We start from the raw sequence: 21,894 nt of genomic DNA, 5'->3' as shown, positions 1-21,894 counted from the left end.
TGATTTGTCCCCCTCACAAGCCTGACCAGGCCACAAACCTTGTAGGCCGGTCATTTTACGAATATACCCACCACAAATTGCAATAGTAATGAAACTTGGCATTTTTGCTTCTTTTGACCCATGTAATAACATAGTAAAAGTCAAGGAATAACGAGGCATTGGAACACATTCATTTCGAGCAACCACTTTTTGACAGTTATGCACGAAAATAAGCTAATAAAAAGCACAAAATAATGCACTTAATTTGTTATTTCGTTCACATTCTCAAAAGATGTCAGAAATGTAAGTGTTTAAGAGTGTAAGACAGGCCTTATGCCCTGGTTTTACAATACATTTGACATGTAAAGGTATATATATTGAGATAATTGACATTTAAGGTAGCTTTATCCCAATAAAATTGAATTTTTTCGAAAATATACATATCAATGAATTTTGAAAGCTAATATAATGGTCTATCATATTCTTATATCAAATTAGATTTTACTCTAGTCTAATTAGGTGAACAAAGCCTAATTAGGTGAATAAAATTTAATTACACGAACAATGATCTACAGATAGGACTGGGTGTACAGATGCACCATCATTTTGCATCAAAGTTCTTGATCGACACGCTCCATGCTCACGGATATTGCAGTTCTTATCATGAGATACAAAGGTATGAACGGAGTGCAGCAGTTACACTAGGGACAGGCATACCAAACTACCGGCCAGAGCAGGTCATCCAATATATGGCGGACAATGTCGATCACAACATCCGTACAATAGATGGCCTCAACACATTCCACGGGATGGGAATGATTGCGTCTGTCACTCCTGGCCCCCGCCGGACATCAACAAGAGTGCCACGTTTATCTGTGACACTGAAGGATGTTGAAGCTGTGGGTCGGATAAACATCCGGCATCTGACATCACCTTGCGATGGTCTAGATACTCTGAGGTATGAGGTTCTGCAAGATGAGATGGAAAAGGACAGATCTACCAACCTTGACCTCCTCTGGAAGCTGTCCCTCACATTGCGCTCACCACAACCAGCATGGTCTGGCATGATGCAAGCCGTGCACACTGGTGTACATCCAGGTCAGTCTGCAATCTTTCTGCTTCCCATGATCGACATGAACAGCAGTGATCCAACTTGCATCTATTCAACATTGACATTTCAATGTGAGCACGCCAAACAGTACAACGCAAAGGTCATCATCACATTTGACCAACCACTTTGGTGGAAGGCGCTTACCATCATCGAAAGCCAACCGGAGGGCAGTGACTTGCGTAAGGTTGTACTGCGCTTGGGAGGCTTCCACACGTTGATGAGCTTCTTGGGGAGTATTGGAAATATCATGTCAGGATCTGGACTGCGCTCTGTTCTGGAACTGGTGTATGCTGAGAACACTGTAACGCACATGCTCTCTGGCAAGGCATATGACCGAGCTATCCGTGGTCATCTCTTGGTTGATGCAGCACTGAACACTCGCCTCGCAGAAAGGGTACTTGGTACGCTAGTGCCTACTTGTTCGCAGGCTCAGGATGATGGCCCTCAGGGCACTACAGGAGATGACGAACCAAGTGAAGACGCGATAATGCAAAGCATAGATGAGGCACAGGCAGCCATGGATCCGCATGATACCGAGGCAGGACAGGCAGCCATGGATCCGCGTGATACCGAGTCAGGGTCGCAAAGTGTGGGAGCTGGCCCAGTTGACCTGTGTGAGCTACGAAACCTGTATGATTCATTGTTGAAGGGTGAGGGTTGCACTGAAGATATCCTTTCAGCCCCGGTTCTGGACTCTGTTCGTGACATCATGAATGTTGCTCGACAATCGAAGAAGGATCTGCGTACAGCACAGCTATGGCTGCAATACATGGACATGATAGACATTCTGAGGACATTCCTGAGGTCGGAACGCACTGGTGACTGGCGTCTACACGTGCACGCTTTGCACGACATGTTGCCCTACCTAGCAGCTGCAGGCCACAATCTGTACACAACATCTGTGTACATCTACCTGCAGCGACTGGCTCAACTGTCTATTCAGCATCCGGAGGTTCACCATCAGTTCCAGAATGGATTTCACGTAGTGCGGCGTTCAGATCGGTACTGGGCCGGCTTGTCCACAGATCTTGTGATCGAGCAAGTGCTCATGAGAAGTGTGAAAACCACAGGGGGACTAACAAGGGGTCGTGGAATGAGCGAGCCGCAAAGGATCACGTGGCTGCTGTCCACCCCCATATGTGCAGAGGTCAACATGGCTTTGCAAGAGTACACATCAGTGCAGTATGGGACCAGCGACCAGCACAAAGAACAAAGCGCAGCTCGACAAGGACGGGACACAGATGACACGCACAAACTTATTCACTACCTGTCATCGAAGGATCCCTTTGGAAACGATCCAACTCTGCAAAGCATTGACACTGGCATCACAGCTGGAGATTCGGTCAATGCTGACCAAGCAGCGTCAGTCGGCAGGAAGATCTTAGATGGAATGCTTGACAAAAAGGTTCTTGATCACACGTTCAAGAAGAAAGATCAGGTTGTGACTCTTGACACACGTTCATCATTGAAAATTGGCAGACAATCCGTTCTGATAGATCCACAACTGTTGTTCCAACGTCTGAGTACGGCAGGATCACGCTGTGATGACCTCAAAGATGTCTTCAAGTACGAACTAAGCAGTTTCCCACCAGCACTGTTTAAGACCACTGATATCCTGCTTGAGGCCGACAAGCCAGCGCTAGCCGAAGCCATTTGGCAACAACTCCCCCTTGACGTTCGCAACACAGTGCTGCCACAGAATGTGCAATATGTTCTGGATGGTGGGGCATTGCTACACAGAATTCCTTGGAATTCTGGCGAGACATATGGAGGAATCGCCAGTCACTACGTGCGATATGTTGGAGACAGGTATGGTAACGCTGTCATAGTGTTCGATGGATATGTGAGCGCACCCTCCACCAAAGATGTAGCGCACAGCAGGCGCGTTCGATCTCACAGCAGTCCCCTTGTCAACTTCACAACGGACATGGTATGTACTATGAAGAAAGATGACTTCCTTGCCAACCAAACAAATAAACAACGTTTCATCAATCTACTGAGTGATGACCTTCAACGGCGGCACAACGCTGTTCATCATGCCAGGGCAGATGCAGATGTTCTCATAGTGGAGACAGCCATTGCATGTGCAAACACCAAGGACACCGTGATAGTTGGCGACGACACCGATCTTCTTGTTCTCCTTTGCAGTCGTGCAGGGCCCACATCTCACAACCTGTTCTTCCGACCTGAGCCTAAGCTGACGTCAAGGAGGCAAGCAAGATGTTGGAATATCGAGCAAGTGCAAAAGACACTTGGACGCAATGTTTGTGACAAGCTTCTTGTTGCACATGGACTCCTGGGTTGTGATACCACGTCAAGAATTTACTCGATTGGCAAATCAACAGCCTTGAAGAAGCTGAACTCCAGTGCGTATTTCTCCGAGCTTTTGGCAAACTTCAACACTCCTGGAGCGTCAAAAGAGGATGTCATGACAGCTGGAGAGAATGCCCTGGTTTGCTTGTATAATGCCCAGCCCGGGGAAACACTGGACATGCTGAGGCTTCAACGCTTCCACCAGAAGGTTTCAACAAGCACTGTCAGAGTTGAGCCTCGTACCCTGCCCCCTACATCAGCATCTGCAAAGCAACATTGCCTACGGGTGTATGTTCAGGTTCAGCAGTGGCAAGGAGTTGCCATGGATGCCAATGGTTGGGGATGGGCTATCCGTGACGAGAGAATGGTTCCCGTGATGACCGAGATGAAGCCTGCTCCAGATTACCTTCTAGATGCCATCCACTGTGGCTGCAAAACAGACTGCAGCACCCTACGATGCAGCTGTCGCAAGTACAGCCTGGAATGCTCTTACGCATGCAGTGATTGCAAAGGACTTCACTGTTCTAATGTGACCTTGTCAGAACCAGAAAGTGATCCAGAAGAAGAATAAGCTCTTAGGTTGGTGCTTGAATCGCAGTTCATTCAATTATTAAATAAAACACTTTTTTTTTTTTCAATATATATATTTTTTTTTCAATATTATTTTCAATATTATTTAACGATTTTTTTTGGTATATATAGTACGATATGAACTTGTTCACATAAAGCCATTACATTGCAGGCCTCAGGGACATAAAATTGCAGGATCTCATAAGGATTTAGCACGGAAACAGTTTTTGCTCTGAAAACTTTATGCAGATTTTCGCTTAAAACCTTCTCTTAAAGATTGCAAAAATTGGAAATGTTCCAATGCTCCGATTCTCCTTGACTTTTAGTATGTCATTCTCCACTAAATTTGACATTGAAAAATGCATGTTTCATTACTATTGCAATTTGTGGTGGGTTCGACCCCAAAATGGCGTAGATTGACTGGACTATTGTTACCCTCTCTACATAAACGAGTCCATGTCTGTGCGTGCAGCCCACGGCGGTACGCACCATTTGGCAGTACCAGTACAAAGCTTGGCCCGATCACGGTGTGCCGGGCGACCTTGGAGAGGTGATCGGGTTTTTGGAAGAGGTGGCGAAACGGCAGGGAGGTCTACCTGAGGCCGGACCCATTATCGTGCACTGCAGGTGAGATCGGTTGGCGTTTGGTGCCATCCCTGGTGATCGGCCACCGACCGCTGCTCCATATGCACATGTACCTGGCTTACGAAAACGCACCTGCTCTTACCTTCTTTTTGCCTTTCTCTCCCAGTGCCGGAATTGGTCGAACAGGAACGTTGATCGTCATAGATATCCTGACCGACATGATCCTGCACAAAGGTCAGACATGAAGCAGACAAAAAGAGCTAATGCCACCGATGGAACATGGATGTGATTCCTTATTTCTTTCCTCAGGCCCAAACTGCAGCATCGACATCCCATGGGTGGTGCAGTGGGTGAGGTCCCAGCGCTCGGGCCTGGTGCAGACGGAGAGTCAGTTTCGATTTGTGTACGAGGTTGTGATGCACTTCATAGAAAATCTCAGGAAAGAGGGCACGCCAAGAAAGGTGAGTTCCTGGAGTGTGTGGTGAAGAGGAAACGTGTCACTTAAGTCTCAAACAGTTGTGACATCACTCGTATACCTTTTGTCTCACAGTTGTGACATCACTCGCATACTTTTTGTCTCAAACAGTTGTGACATCACTCGCATACCTTTTGTCTCAAACAGTTGTGACATCACTCGCATACTTTTTGTCTCAAACAGTTGTGACATCACTCGCATACTTTTGCCTCAAACAGTTGTGACATCACTCGTATACCTTTTGTCTCAAACAGTTGTGACATCACTCGCATACCTTTTGTCTCAAACGGTTGTGACATCACTCGCATACTTTTTGTCTCAAACAGTTGTGACATCACTCGCATACCTTTTGTCTCAAACAGTTGTGACATCACTCACATACCTTTTGTCTCAAACGGTTGTGACATCACTCGTATACCTTTTGTCTCAAACAGTTGTGACATCACTCGCATACCTTTTGTCTCAAACAGTTGTGACATCACTCGCATACTTTTTGTCTCAAACAGTTGTGACATCACTCGCATACCTTTTGTCTCAAACGGTTGTAACATCACTCGCATACTTTTTGTCTCAAACGGTTGTGACATCACTCGCATACTTTTTGTCTCAAACAGTTGTGACATCACTCACATACCTTTTGCCTCAAACAGTTGTGACATCACACATACTTTTGTCTCAAACGGTTGTGACATCACTCACATACCTTTTGTCTCAAACGGTTGTGACATCACTCACATACCTTTTGTCTCAAACGGTTGTGACATCACTCACATACCTTTTGTCTCAAACGGTTGTGACATCACTCACATACCTTTTGTCTCAAACGGTTGTGACATCACTCACATACCTTTTGTCTCAAACGGTTGTGACATCACTCGCATACCTTTTGTCTCAAACGGTTGTGACATCACTCACATACCTTTTGTCTCAAACAGTTGTGACATCACTCACATACCTTTTGTCTCAAACGGTTGTGACATCACTCGCATACTTTTTGTCTCAAACAGTTGTGACATCACTCGCATACCTTTTTGTCTCAAACAGTTGTGACATCACTCGCATGCCTTTTGTCTCAAACAGTTGTGACATCACTCGCATACCTTTTTGTCTCAAACAGTTGTGACATCACTCGCATACCTTTTGTCTCAAACAGTTGTGACATCACTCGTATACCTTTTGTTCGGCAGACGCAGTGATGTATGTATTTCGTATCTTCAGTTCTCATAGAAATCATAGCTTGCGATGATCACTTTTATTCATCCGATGATATTTTTGGACTAGGTGGGACCACATCATTGAGGAAGGCAATGAGCGAAAGAAGAAGAACCACCTTTAGAGGCTATTTTTCCCCACAGAGCAGGGGTTGGCCTTTTTTGGGCACCGTGGTCCCCTTTTTGAAGCAATGTTTTATGGCCGGATGCCCTTCCTGCCGCCAACCCTGTTAGTCGCCTCTTGCGACACACAGGGAATTACCAGTGAACTGGTACTCAATTTGCGGGACCTCGGAAGGATGACAGACGGAGTCAACCCCCCTGGTGTTAATTCAGCGATCACCTGGGATTCAAACCCAGGATCCTATGATCCCAAGCTGGCACCCTAACCGCTAAGCCAACACCAGGCTTGAGGAAGGGAATGAGCAAAGGCAACTTTCATGTGCAAAACCTTTATGAAAGTTGGATTTCGATGGAAAATCATCAAATGATTCAGAATCAAATGCCAATGGAATGCTCGCCTTTGGGAGTAATTAATAGATAAAGGAGCCTGGTGGCTTAACGGTTAAGGTGGCCTGCTTAAGAAGTGGCGACCCGTCCAGGATTGGACTCTTAGCCAATGAAATGAATGGTTACATCTTGTGTGCCCTTCACTTGCCAGGAGGACCGGAAAGTCCAGTGATTCGCACATCGTCTGGGCTAACTTGGCAAAGCCTTCTGATTGGATAAATTGACCATTGCGACTAGTCACAATAACAAAGAAAAGGCGTGTCGGAGACGGATGACTGGGAATTTTTTTGTTGTTGTATACAAGATCGAGGCTCGTGTAAGAGCTAACATCGATCCCCCCCCAAAAAAATAACGGACACACAAAACATACAATAAAGGGAGCGTGAGACAAGATGGGGAAAGAGAGGGAAGCACATAGGTACAACAGCAGAGAACAGGAACATCAGGAGATCTGTGGGGGGGAGGAGGCATCGGAAGGGGTGGGGGGGGGGTGGGGGTGGGAGAGGTATAAAACACATGGACACTGCTAGGACTTTCAGGAAAGAAAGAAGTTGGGATTTCAAAAAAAAGTGGATCTGGGGTGAATTAACGGGGGTAGAAAAGATCAAGGTTTTGGATGGGGGAAGATAAGAGATGGTGGTGAACAGCTGTTTTGAAGACCTGGAGGAAGGAGTGGGTTGAAATTTGGGAGGAGAGCGAGGGTTAAAGAGTGAGGGAAAAGGGAAGTTATGGATTATTGTCGATGACATTTTGATGAGGCTTTCACAAGTAAATCGTTTAACCGGAACACTTCTGCATAGTTCAATGTCACCTGGTAAAAATAAAAAGTAATGTCCTTTTTTTTTCGACAAAAAGCTTCTGGTCTAACATGGACACCTGGCAGGTAAAAAGACCGGTGACCGGCACCGAAATAGATGTATGCAGACGTAGGTTTATTGTGATCTAACCATTAAGATTTAAATGAATGACCATTAATTCGATCGCCAGGACTCGTGAACAGGAAACGAGTAATCGTTGAGCAATTTCTTCACCGTGTGAAGCTTGGTTCTTTGCGCACCACCTGAAATAGCTGCCCAGCACATCAGGTTGAGGCCCTGTTGTTTTGAAGGTGTGCGCACCACCTGAAATAGCTGCCCAGTACATCAGGTTGAGGCCCTGTTGTTTTGAAGGTGTGCGCACCACCTGAAATAGCTGCCCAGCACACCAGGGTCAGGCCCTGACGTTTTGACCACCAAGTGGTCTTCATTGGGGATTCACGTACAATCTTTGCAGTTTCGGATGAAGACAGATGGTTTAAAGATCAGATGAGCCTGTTGGGTTTAACTCCTTGATGGTGGTGCCCTCATTCTGGAATATGGCTCTTATCAACTCCAACCACATTTTTTGTTATCCACCCAAATTTGGAGGTTTATCTTGGGAGATGTTCCATCTTGAGAAGCAATCCATGTTATTTTACCATTCGGAATAATGACCGCATGAAGCACCTTGTTTAAGTGTAACGCAGCCCCCTAGTGTGCCGAGGTCACAAACCAAAAACGGTAAAATTGGAGGAACACAAGGTAACCAAAGGTTGACTGCAATCGAGGTAACAAAAACGAAAACTATTTGCTCTTCGATGTTTTGTTTTGCAGGAGCTTCAAACCAGCGAGTACTCAAACATAGATTCTGCGACGCAAGACATGAGACGTCCAACTTCTGGCAGCCGTTTATCTCTCAAGTTAGTGTCTCCTCGTTGTCCTAACGATGTGCAATTGATAAGTATCCCCTATGTTCCCCCAAATCACCAGTATATTGCTCATTATCCCCAACCTTACCCACATCTAGCCTTCCTCATGTACGTAGTTAGAGGGTGCCTCAGTACAGATCACTTTGTGTCCTTTCAGTGAGAAAACCCATCAAGTGTTGTTGTTGAACATTTGTTCCTCACAACTCGTTATCTCAATCCAAGTAATTCCCAAATATACTACATGGCCAAAAGTATGTGGACACCCAAACATCATATCCGTATGTGCTTGTCGAACATCTCATTCCAAAATCATGGGCATTAATATGGAGTTGGTCCCCCCGTTTGCTGCTATAACAGCCTCCACTCTTCTAGGAAGGCTTCCACTAGATGTTGGAACATTGCTGCGGGGATTTCCTTCCATTCAGCCACAAGAGCATTCGTGAGGTGGGGCACTGATGTTGGGCGATTAGGCCTGGCTCGCAGTCGGCATTCCAATTCATCCCAAAGGTGTTTGATGGGGTTGAGGTCAGGGCTCTGAGCAGGCCAGTGAAGTTCTTCCACACCGATCTTGACAAACCATTTCTGTATGGACTTCACTTTGTGCGTGGAGGCATTATCATGCTGAAACAGGAAAGGGCCTTCCCCAAACTGTTGCCACAAAGTTGGAAGAACACAATCTTCTAGAATGTCATTGTATGCTGTCGCGTTAAGATTTCCCTTCACTGGAACTAAGGGGCTGAGCCTGCACCATGAAAAACAGCCCCAGACCATTATCCTCCTCCACCAAACTTTACAGTTGGCACTATGCATTTGGGCAGGCAGCATTCTCCTGGCATCCGCCAAACCCAGATTCATCCGTCGGACTGCCAGATGGCGAAGCGTGATTCATCACTCCAGAGAACGCGTTTCCACTGCTCCAGAGTCCAATGGCGGCGAGCTTTACACCACTCCAGCCGACGTCTGGCATCGCGCATGGTGATCTTAGGCTTGTGTGCGGCTGCTCGGCCATGGAACCCCATTTCATGAATCTCCCGACGAACAGTTGTTGTGCTGACGTTGCTTCCAGAGGCATTTTGGAACTCGGTAGTGAATATTGCAACCGAGGACAGACGATTTTTACGCGCTACGTGCTTCGGCACTCGACGGTCCCGTTCTGCGAGCTTGTGTGGCCTACCACTTCGCGGCTGAGCTGTTGTTGCTCCTAGACGTTTCCACTTCACAATAACAGCACTTAGTTGACCGGGGCAGCTCTAGCAGGGCAGAAATTTGACGAACTGACTTGTTGGAAAGGTGGCATCCTATGATGGCGCCATGTTGAAAGTCAGAGCTCTTCAGTGCGGCCCATTCCACTGCCAATGTTTGTCTATGGAGATTGCATGGCTGTGTGCTTGATTATATATACCTGTCAGCAATGGGTGTGGCTGAAATAGCCAAATCCACTCATTAGAAGGGGTGTCCGCATACTTTTGGCAATGTAGTGTATGAGAGGTATATATATTAATTTTTGCATCCGTTTCATTATAATTCTGTGTGGTGTCATAGTAATTTGGCCTCAGATCAAGAAGTACTTCTCACCCCATGCTTAAAACCCCTTCCCCACAATTAAATTCCAAGATTCATTCTCATCCTCCTCCCATTTCAGAAAAAACAAGGAGAAGAATCAGGGCACACTGTATGAAAACGTCAACCGCAAACACAAGCCATCGGGAATTTAAGAGCGTGAGCCATCGCTTGCAATGCGGGATCCAACCGCTCCTCATCCAAGCACTTTCACAGCGAGGAGGGCCTGTCGTCGTTACCGAGTCAGTGCAAGCACGTGCCGTTGTCTGCTCCACAATCGCCCAATATGGCTCCACATTAAACAATATGGTTTGGACTCCATTACTATCGGGGTACCGTGAGAAACCGTCAGGTACCGTGATTACACATGTTCGTGGATAAATAAATAAAAAGAAGCTTTTATTGTAAAATGTCAATTTATTATTAAATGATTCCATCATGTTATATACAAACAGACGCGGCCTGCTCCAGCAGGTACATATGAACACATCCAGCGATTGGACGATCCATAGTCGAGTTGAAGCGTAAAAGAGAGTCCATATTTTTCTACTTGCATGACAAATACCACCTTTGGTGGTGGAGGTAACCAGTCTCCAGGATCTCACCGGGATTCCAACAGATCCTTCAATTCACTCCCCATACCTCCTCAAAGGCAGAGCAGAGCTTGGCACAGGTGAGGGCTGCAGATAGCGGGTAACTCGATAAGGACACCGTCTGCTCTGTGTAGTCGACGTTCACCTAGAAGGAAACGGTGTCAGGGATAAAGTGGAGAGAAAGATAATTACAACCCTGACCCCATCCACCATGCTGCTGTTCCCTCTGGCCGAAGGCTGATGTTTCCTCCAATTCCTAAGAGCACCTGACCGACAAACAATTCTTTGAGCCGGCTGTCTTGTCTCTTTGTGGATAACTGCTAGATGATATGTGTACACCCGCGGCTCACTAACCCATGTGGATCAAGTCAAGATAACCTGCAACTTCCCTGTCGGTCTATCCAGAATCCACAAACGGTGACACACCATATCACATTGCATCTTCAATAACCGATTTCTGGCAAAACAAATTCGATTCCACGAAGGTTTTCAATAGGACAGGTTTTTCTCTGCATTTAACTTCACTTTTTATTTGCAATGTGGTAAAGACATCATGCAAGTCCGAGTGCGCAGATCTAGAATAGATACGGTTATTATTATATATGTACTGTTATAATCAATGAAAACAGGAAGTAAAATGTCCATCCACCATTAAGGACTGGAGTCTCCATATTGTTTGTCAATGGGCAATTTAAGTGTGCAGATGTGATATTTTATTATAGACATTGTGTGTTTATACAGATGTCTGATGTCAGCTCCCCTTAAGGGTAGGTTTTAAAGGCTTTGAGTAAGGTTTTAGTAGGGATTTGATTAGGGTTTTAAAGGCCAATCTTTTAACACGAATGTGTTCACTGCAGTCAAACCCAAAAGACTGAGGATCTAAAATATCCAAAGGACCCAGAAGACCCTTAAATATCCCAGTCCCTTGAAGACCCCAAAGACCCAGGGGACACAAAATACTCCAAGGACCCAAAATACCTAAAAGACCCTGAAGACCTCAAAGAAGAGCAATTACATCTCTTCTATTTGAATTGTAGATGGTGACTTGCATGGCGTTGGCCTGGCGTTGGCTTACGTTGCCTGGCGTTGGCTTACGTTGCCTGGCGTTGGCTTAGCGGCTAGGGTGCCAGCTTAGGATCCTAGGATCCTGGGTTCGAATCCCGGTCGATCGCTGAATTAACGCCAGGGGGGTTGACTCAGCCTGTCATCCTTCCGAGGTCGGCTAATTGAGTACCAGTTCACTGGTAATTCCCTGTTTGTCGTAAAAGGCGACAAACAGGGTTGGCGGCAGGAAGGGCATCCGGCTGTAAAACATTGCTTCAAAAAGGGGACCAAAAAACAACAACAACCACGGTGCCCGAAAAAGGCCAACCCCCGCTTGCGGGGAAAAAATGGCCTCTAAAGGTGGTTTTTATTTATTTATGGTGACTTGCAAACTGAGCCTCAAGCGTGGTCGACAGAAGTGGTTTTAAAAATCATAATAACATACACCATTTGGTGTCTGTCTGTGTGTGTCCGTCTATCTGTAGCGATTTAATTTCCATTGCATGTTGATGTGTATATCCGTGCTAAGATAGCTTTATCATGGCGTTTTTCCAAGGCTGCATCTAATAACACAAGTAACAACAACACTAAATATAATAGCATAATATTAATGCTGTAATAAAACAATATTAATACTAATAATATCCTGTCTCCCCAAGTGGTGTTTCCTCCTTGAACAAACGCCATGTTAACGTGGATAAACATCTTATCGTGCCGTTTCGTGGGAGCACACCGACCAGAAGTGAAAATTTTATAAACCACAAACACGTATGATTACCTATTGAAAGAGTCGCTATTGCTGTTAAACACAAAACTGAAAGAGAGGAAACCAGGGGTGTGTTTAGTTACCAAGAAGCTAGCTAGCGCTTGCCAAGCCAGCCGTTCCTTATCAACGGTTTTGAATGGAGTGCTTGTTCGAAGGTTTAAACCACTTGGCGAGTGCTCCACAAGAAACTTGGTAACTGAACACACCCCCGATGTTCTTGAGGCCTGACCCAAGATCTACTGTAATCTATATACCCTAGATAGGAATGACGCTTCCTGCCACCCCCTTCAAGAACGGGTGTGCTAGTACCTAAATCCAAGAAAACAGGGAGGTGAAATTTGCTGCAGGTGATGCACAAGGCACGCAGAGTAAAACGAGTGTTCATTTACATCCATAGGATGTCTAATAAATAAAGAATATATAAGAACACCTGACGATGGGAGGATTGAAAAGACCCCAAAGATCAAAAAGACCAGGCCAGGACCCAAAAAACTCAGAAGTACCCAAGGACTGAAAAGACCCAAAAAATAGTGAGGCCGAGGCTTCAGACTTTGGCACGCTCGCTCATGAGGCTGTACCGTCAAATAAACTGTTCCAACCTGTCATTTTTGATGGAATTTTATACCAATATATATATACAGTGAAACCTTGACTTACGAGTTTAATTCGTTCTGTGACCGAGCTCGTAACTCAATTTGCTCGTTTCTCAAATTAAATTTCCCCATTAAAATGAATTGAAATGCTATTAATCCGTTCCAGCCCGCCAAAAACCACACCAATTTTTTTTTAAATATACAGTATATATAAAAATATCTCGCGCTTTATATTTCACCTGTATGCAGCATACAAGTTTGCAGGATGGCCTGGACTGGAGGTACGCACACTTGACTCTAAACTGTCCAGCCTGGGTTTGAATCCCGACCCAGCTATAACCTGTCATGGGTGAATCACAGGCAGGGTGATTCATCAATGTGTGTACCGCTAAACTGGGCGCCCCGTTTGCGTCCCATTAGTTGTTGGATGTTAAGGATCTCACCGTGTTTTCCACAAAGAGAAGGCGAGCTATCGCCGGCACTCTGAACAAGTTGTGGCCTGGCATGCTCTTCTCCTCTGCCGTTATATACGTCCTCCTCGGCATCTTTTTCCAGAAGAGCCCTGTCTCGTCACAGTTGAAGATTTGCTGGGGGATGTATCGTTCGGCTTCTATCAGTTCGGCAAAAGTTATAATAAAATCTTCAGCTGCCTTCACATCCGAGCTTGCTGCCTCACCATGCCTGACGACAGAGTGAATGCCGGTCCTCTTCTTAAAATTATCAAACCATCCCCGACTGGCTTTGAATGACTTCCGATGCCTTGTCCGTTGATGTTCCCGCCGCCTGCTGCACCAAATCCCCGTAAATGTCTCGGGCCTTCTCACACATGATGTTCTCGGTCACGGTATCTCCTGCGAGCTGCTTCTCCGTCAACCACACAAACAACAACTTCTCCATCTCTTCATGGATAGAGGTCCGGAGCTTTGAAATAATCGTAACGCCCTTGGCTGGCGTTATAGCCTTTATCGACTCCTTCTGCTTCAAAATCGTACATATCGTAGAAGTACTACGATCGTACTGCCTCACCAAGTCGACAACACGCACACCTCGCTCATGTTTTTCGACGATTGCGTGTTTTATATCCAAGCACATCATCTTCTTCTTCTTCTCAGTACTGCCCTTGGCACTCAATTTCTTAGGACCCATGGTTAAAACTAAGAAATTTTCCAAAATAACCAAAATGCGAAAACAAAGCAGCAGCTATATACGGCAGAGATGCTTGCACGGCAAGATAACCACGTGACCTGAACCCACCTGGTGGCGGGTGGCGTAAGCTCCAAAATAACCAAAATGCGAAAACAAAGCAGCAGCGATATACGGCAGAGATGCTTGCACGGCAAGATAACCACGTGACCGGAACCCACCTAGTGGCGGGTGGCGTAAGCTCCAAAATAACCAAAATGCGAAAACAAAGCAGCAGCGATATACGGCAGAGATGCTTGCACGGCAAGATAACCACGTGACCTGAACCCACCTGGTGGCGGGTGGCGTAAGCTCGTAACTCAGATCTCGGCTCGCATCTCAAAGCAATAAACCGCCCGAGCGACGGCTCGTATCTCGGAAAACTCGTAAGTTGGTGCACTCATAAGTCAAGGTTTCACTGTATATTGTTATGTCTGGGGGGTAAAGCAAAATGTAGAGCAGAGTAGATCTGAGTAGGTAACATGCTTCGAGATGTCGCGATAAGGAATACTTCCTGTAATAAGTCTATGTTTAGGGGTTTTGTCGGTTAAGGTGTATAATTGTGAATCTACCAGGAGATTCGAGTGTTAAGTAGTCAGGGATTAAAGATAACGCCCCTGTGAGTCCAACCTGGTCATCAAACCTTTGTCCATTATAGCACTGCAGACGACATAGACACTTAGTTAGGTCCCTAGTGCAACATTAAATAATTCCCTTCCCTGACAGTGACTTTGGAAGAAAACGGACAGGAAACCAGGCCAGGACACCGTCGATGATGGCCGCCGCCGCTACACTTCCGGCGGCCTAGGAACATCGAGTAGCACGAGCTATTACCACGCTACGGGCCTGTGATTGGTCAGCGCGCTAGGCGCGAACCTCCAGCCAACGAGTGCGGGAGGCGCGAAGTTGGAAGGTTCGGTGGAAGTCGCTGGTTGGTAGCGTGCCAAGGCTGACGTCACCGGCCAGGTTATATCAGGGCGGGCCGAACGACATTTTAGAGGGAGAGAGGGAGAGCACATCCGGTTCTTGTTTTGCGCAGCACGTCCTCTTGCACGTCCAGCTCTTGCTCGAGTTTTTGGGTTCTTCGCTAGCCTGCGTTGGACGCGTGGTGCTTTTGGTGCGTTGCTCGGCGCTGGTGCTTGGAGCGGTGCTCGGTGCTTCTGGAGCCTGAAGTGGTGCACGGACCTCGTGGGCGGTCGACGAGGGGCCTGGAGTGGGCGTTGGCTGGGGCCTTCGCGGTGCTGTAGTGCGGGAGCGAGGGACCTCGTGGTGTGCGGCGGAGCTTGGAGCCAAGTGGAGACAAGACGACGGGACAGATAAGCTCACACCACAATTCACAATTACACGACGTGTTTTTTTCGTTAATTCATCCCTTGTCCTGTTAAGTCTGGTGTGCGGGATCCAGATTAGGATATTTATTATCGGCGCGCATTTTCCTGTCCTACTTTTTCATTTGAATAAATCCTTATATTATTTTTGTACATATCTGAACGCAGTTTACCGGGTGTTTGGTTTTAATAGATAAGGCTGCGGGGCTCTCACCGTTTCCCTCCATTCTGCGCGCTTAGATTTTGGAATCCGCTATTGAGCTTCCGCCTCGGGAGTTAAAGCCTCGTAATCGGCATCCGCACCTCTGGTGTTAATCGGAGTTGCGCGACAATATATTAGGCTAATGCTGTCTTTGTGTTCCACCCTGAAACATTGAAATGTTCTTTGGAGAGAAAAAAAATATTAAGTAAAAGTCCAAACCTTCAAATTAATCCAAACCTATCGGAAAATGAAAACAATTTCAGACAAGAAAAATGAATCCTGGCAGTGTATAGGCAACAGACCACTGCCTTGATTGCTTCTGAAAAAAACGATCTTTCCTGTTAAGAATCCCATTTTGAGCTCTTTCAATCAGCGCAAGAATAAAAGGTTTCCTTTTTCGTACGGTGCAATTTACCAAGGCTTCTCGTATATGCATATTGTTACGGTTTTGAGAACCCCTCACTTGTAAATAATTCTTGTAAATAATTCTCATCATTTAATAAGGTTGCACCCATAGTTAGTCCACAAGCAACACGTAGGTAGGACACCATAGGAACTTCTCAGTTATTTCCTTAGTCTGTGTTTAGTTAAGGCTGTGTTCCCAATAGTTGAACCTGCGTTGCATTAATTAAATAAGATAGGTCCTTTTCGGTTCCGTTCATTTTGCAGCTCTCTCTCTCTCCAAATTGGTACGCGCCTCTGCCTTTGCCTTAGCGCTGGCTCCCAACGCCATTATGCACGCGGTCAAGCCGGAGAAGAAGCGGGCGGAGCGCCAAGACCAACCAGGGCTGAGGTGAGCTCACTGGTGGGCGTGGCGCGGCTTGATTTCAATGGGGAACTATATAAGCGCAAGCCCGGCACCTTTACACAGATGAGAGAGAGAAGCGCAGAGAGAGAAGAGAGAGAGGGCACGGACTACGCAGGGAGCCACCATTGATGACGGATGGAGCAGATTGCATCATTCATAACGGACTGCGCGGAGGTTGGGCGAGCAAACAGATCATTCATAACGGGCTGCGCAAGGGGCGATCGATTGTATTGAACTGCGCATACGGCCTTGCGAAGGACTACCCCCCCCCCCCCCCCCCCGCCATAGATAAGGTCCGATCGCGCGCCAACGGTACGCACTCGCTGCTGCCCGGGTTCTCGCCACGGTACGAGTTAACACCTGGAGCCAGACCTCAACGCCTGAACCATCTGCCTGGACCTTCCTCCCCTGCCATCCGCTTGGACCTTCTCCCCCCTGCCACTACCCTCACGCGTAAGTCTGTCTGTTTGTCCTGGGGTTAAGTAAGACTGTATAGTTAAGATTGCCCTGTGTCTGCTTCTTCTTCTTCTTGTACATTCTTTCCCTTTCGTTTCCTCTTCCTTGGGTCATTGTACATAATTAATAAATCTTATTTGTTCTTCCCTTTACTCTGGTTTCCTCTTCATTCGATCGTTGGCGTCTTTTCTCCAATGAGTACCAGTGGCACGATTTCGGAACCGCTTTAATCGGGTTTAGTCTTCTTGCTAACGGCTCGGGTTTCGGCTTGCTAAACCGCTCGGCAATTTCAATCTTGTCCGTGGTCCGAGCGGGAATTATCTCCCTGCTTTGCGGTCTGATTGGCACTCAGGTATTTGGGACTCCATTGACCAATCATCCTGGCCAATCTCGACCGGAAAGGAGCGTTATAATTTCCAGGATCGGGGGGGACGGCCAGCTTAAAAGACAAGGGGATTAACCCCCCTTTGGTAAGGGGAGCGCCGACCCCGAATCCGCAACAATATTATAGACCATGGTCAGAGGTAAGTTTTTGTGTCTGTTCGTGCCTTCACCTTGACAGTCAAATTTTTCAGACTGATCTTTAGGACATACTGAACAGCGGCGCTTCACCATGCAGCAAGACAATGACCCAAAACACACCACCAACACAACCAAAGAGTTCATCAGGGGAAACAGTGGAAGGTTTTAGACTGGCCTAGTCAATCTCCTAATTTAAATCCAACGGAGCATGAACTTCGCTTGCTGAAGAAGAGACTAAAGTTAGAAACCCCCAAAAATAAACAACAACTGAAAATGGATGCAGTGAAGGCCTGGCAAAGCATCTCAAAGGACGACACCAAGAGTTTGGCGACGTCGATGGGTCATGTGCTCGATTCAGTTAATTACATGTAACGGATATACAACCAAATATGGTACAAACTATTACACTACTTTAATTTACTTTATGTTAATCTGTTCCAATACTTCTGCTTACCTAAAATGTGGGGCCTGAACATAAAAAGTGCTCTTGCCTCATTCGTCATCTTTTTGATCTCAAATCCAAATTTCTTGAGTAAATAGCAATAACAACAAATTTGACTTCACTGTTCCAATACTTATGGAGAGCACTGTACATCTTGCATAATTCTGATGAGCATAGGTGAATGAATACCCAAGGCAGTATTTCTCATGCACGGGAAGGATGAAAATCCCAATTGCCTTGTTATGTGGCTCTCTGGAGTCAAAACCTTCCAATTTTCAGCAAATTTGGAATTTTTGTATTCCTTATCAAGGGGAAAAGCACAGATCTCATTTTCTAGACAAATTCTGGTACATCCCATGATCTTTACTCTTCTTCACCTTTGTCACCACGCAACCTTTTATTCATAATTTTATTATTCCAGTTAATCCATCATAAGCATTCCAGCAGCCACTTTGACCATCAAAGTACCCGCGGCGAGACGGCGCTTGCGAATCAAACTTACCGAGCCGTGAGCGAAGGCCCCCACGACCACGGCAATTGGCCTGTCATCGTTGGCGAGGGTCCGGGGATGAACCGGCCCCCCGTCGGCTTGGAAAGACGTGGCTACTTTAACACAGCCGGGTGGAAGGTGAGAGGTGACTGGATTTTTGATAACCTACGGAGGGTCGAATATCACGAGCGCACACCAATGAATCGGCACACCAACAGGAATCGAGGGATAAGGGATAGCAATGAGAGGTGGGTAGGTAGGTAGGTAGGTAGGGATGAAGGGAAGTTAAAATCAAATAAATCTTACCAAAGCAGTTGGGAATTTGTTAATCGACATGTCTGGGAATTCAAGATGATCAGTACAAAAGGGACGTCCTCTATTCCTTACCCTCAGAAGTTTCTGTTTTCCATCAGCAGTTCGCACACTCAGCTTGTGTAGAAGTTGGACTGGGTAGGGAAAAGGTAGGGAAGCATGATGATTTTTATTACTAAAATATTAATATATAACACGGCCTACATGTCGGAGTGATAAGATCACCGTTAGGACCGTCGGATTCCATTGGCAACGATGCAGAAGGAATTACCCATGAGGCCACAGAATCGCTCAAACGTGCGTGGGATGCGAGTTTGGGGGGCGATGGTCACCAAGGCGTTGCGCTGCGTCCGCACAAACACCTGCAACAGTCCCGCGCGGTTCAGCGGGCTGTCCATCAGCATTAGCAGGCACTGGGGACGGGTCGGTCAAAAGACACATTTTTTTTATTTTGCCGATGGCAATGGCTACTGCTACCGATGGCCGCGGTGTGCGTATTCGTGTTGTGTCAGAGCACCTGATGGGTGATGTCGGGTCTCGCCACGCAAGGGTCACGACCCGCTTTGGCGAGCGTGCCCCGGTGCCGGTCACAGTTCAGTAGTTCAAAAGTCTTGCCTTGCTGCAGGAGACAAAGATGCCAGCGTATAATTACGAGGGGAAAAATAGGAAAATCAACACTACAAATGTATCTGCGTGTAGACACCTGCAAAGGTCACCTTTTGTCAGATTGAACGACAAATTAAATAAAGCTTTAACGAATATGATTCCAGATTACAATTGACTAATTGTGATCAAAATTTGTTAAAAGATCATTCTAGGCCAATGACGAAGTAATGAAGAACAACATGGGAAAAATAAATAAACAGATGCAAGCTGTTTCCGTGGCAACCCCTACCTCCCCTCATCTCATCTCTACCTACAGGTGTAATCACCGAAAGGTTACCTGGAGGCGTTCAGTATCCATGGCCCTCACCTCCCATTCTAGCCTCACCTCTACCTACAGAGTACAGGTGTAATCACCGACAGGTCACCTGGAGGAGTACAGCATCCATGGCCCTCATCTCCCATTCTCGCCTCACCTCTACCTACAGAGTACAGGTGTAATCACCGACAGGTTACTTGGAGGAGTTCAGTATCCATGGCCCTCATCTCCCATTCTAGCCTCACCTCTACCTACAGAGTAGAGGTCTAAATCACCGACAGGTTACTTGGAGGAGTTCAGTATCCATGGCCCTCACCTCTACCTACAGAGTAGTGGTGTAAATCACCGACAGGTTACTTGGAGGAGTTCAGTATCCATGGCCCTCACCTCTACCTACAGAGTAGAGGTGTAAATCACCGACAGGTTACTTGGAGGAGTTCAGTATCCATGGCCCTCATCTCCCATTCTAGCCTCACCTCTACCTACAGAGTAGAGGTCTAAATCACCGACAGGTTACTTGGAGGAGTTCAGTATCCATGGCCCTCACCTCTACCTACAGAGTAGAGGTGTAAATCACCGACAGGTTACTTGGAGGAGTTCAGTATCCATGGCCCTCATCTCCCATTCTAGCCTCACCTCTACCTACAGAGTAGAGGTCTAAATCACCGACAGGTTACTTGGAGTTCAGTATCCATGGCCCTCACCTCTACCTACAGAGTAGTGGTGTAAATCACCGACAGGTTACTTGGAGGAGTTCAGTATCCATGGCCCTCACCTCTACCTACAGAGTAGAGGTGTAAATCACCGACAGGTTACTTGGAGGAGTTCAGTATCCATGGCCCTCACCTCTACCTACAGAGTAGAGGTGTAAATCACCGACAGGTTACTTGGAGTTCAGTATCCATGGCATTAACGACACAATTAATGTAATCAAAGCTAAGCTGCTGCGGTACTCGTACGTTCCCGTAAACGCTCGGTACTTTGGTCTGAATAACCACAAAGATACGCGACATTAAGCACACTGTGCACGAATGGACGGGATTTCCATGCACGTGGACATATCACACCTTCACGGTCTCCAACATGGCGCCCTCGAGGATCACAATGAGACGTCGCTCTTCACCCTTCGCCACCTTGGGCGCTTTGCTAGCCACCGGCCCATCGCTGAGACCTCGAAGAGACCTTTCCGCATTACCGGGAGTTTTGTCTTCCTCTTCTTCCTCTTCCTCTTCCTCACGGCGTGCTGCACGCTTCTTCCACGGCGCCATTTCTGCTGCTGCTGCTGTTCCGGTTTTCCCAGTTCAACTATTTGCGCATCTGCAAATGAAATAGTCTTACATTACAGACCATTGATGAGTGTACTTGGAATATTGAGATTGTCGTGCGAAATAAACGTATAAATCGCGAATAAATGTTTGTATACCACCTCGACGTCCACCTACTACACCGCCCAACTTCTCTCTGGAGAGCCTTTCTACAAAGTGAAAAATGAAACTAAAAGGAGGATGAGGATTCAAATGGATGATTTTTATTTCATTTCCGAGGATGAACCCATTCCATATCGCCGATCTGAGATCAGTAAAGTTTTGTTTGCATCTATTTTTTTTACCTGAAACCAGTGAAGTGAACAAGCCTATCTGTGCTATGCTAATCCAAAATGGATGTAATGACGCAACTCGCAACGTACATATGACCACAGGGCGGTTCGCTCCAGTTATAGATATAGCTCAGTCAGTCTGTTCCATTACCAAGCAGCTTGTAGAGCGCTCCCCAAGTGGCTTAAGCACTCAAGCTAGCACTCGTCTCCTGGGAAACGGTTACCAAGGGATGACTAGTAGACAACTCTTGTATGGTGCTGTTCTCTATTGCGTTCTCATCTTGTGTAATACTGCGCATTGTTATTTGCATATTCTGTATCTATTATCTTATTCTAATATCTACCATCACTTTCTTTGTCTTGCAGATTGATTGTTCATCGTTGTTGCTAATAAACCTGCATTCAATTGATACATTCTTGTTTATGAACAATCAACTCATCTGAAGATGCCTGCTGCAGTCTGCCCCTTCCCGAGCTGTGTCTACGTTACTGACAGCACTGACAATGCCGTTGCTGCTATCCAGCTCTCCATCCACGCCATGACTCACACGTCCATTGCACCAGCCAAACCGGACAAAGTCGGCCGTCCTCGTATCC

The 21,894-nt window shown here is 46.5% G+C and overlaps 2 protein-coding genes across 4 annotated transcripts in view; one reads left to right on the top strand and one right to left on the bottom strand.

Moving 5' to 3' along the window:
* Positions 1-10,440, top strand: part of LOC137421380 (tyrosine-protein phosphatase non-receptor type 11) — a 53,664-nt gene extending 43,224 nt beyond the window's left edge. For all 3 annotated transcript variants that reach the window (XM_068107384.2, XM_078771461.1, XM_068107386.2), the window contains 5 exons: positions 4,446-4,600; positions 4,725-4,792; positions 4,868-5,019; positions 8,386-8,471; positions 10,123-10,440. In XM_068107384.2, coding sequence (XP_067963485.2) covers positions 4,446-4,600; positions 4,725-4,792; positions 4,868-5,019; positions 8,386-8,471; positions 10,123-10,195 — 534 coding nt within the window. In that variant the 3' untranslated portion in view covers positions 10,196-10,440. The remainder of the gene's footprint in view (positions 1-4,445; positions 4,601-4,724; positions 4,793-4,867; positions 5,020-8,385; positions 8,472-10,122) is intronic.
* A 73-nt stretch (positions 10,441-10,513) lies between these two features.
* EMG1 (EMG1 N1-specific pseudouridine methyltransferase) lies at positions 10,514-20,997 on the bottom strand. The gene is made up of 6 exons (XM_068107387.2): positions 20,768-20,997; positions 19,296-19,397; positions 19,050-19,191; positions 18,854-18,912; positions 18,479-18,631; positions 10,514-10,778 (listed from the first exon to the last, which is right to left on the bottom strand). The coding sequence occupies exons 1-6, from the start codon at positions 20,966-20,968 to the stop codon at positions 10,665-10,667; spliced, it is 771 nt and encodes a 256-aa protein (XP_067963488.2). The 5' UTR covers positions 20,969-20,997; the 3' UTR covers positions 10,514-10,664.
* Positions 20,998-21,894: the final 897 nt, after the last annotated feature.

The sequence above is a fragment of the Myxine glutinosa genome, chromosome 2 (assembly GCF_964187855.1).
Source record: "Myxine glutinosa chromosome 2, kmMyxGlut1.1, whole genome shotgun sequence".
NCBI classification, from domain to species: domain Eukaryota; kingdom Metazoa; phylum Chordata; class Myxini; order Myxiniformes; family Myxinidae; genus Myxine; species Myxine glutinosa.
This window is presented reverse-complemented; position numbering and strand designations above follow the sequence as displayed.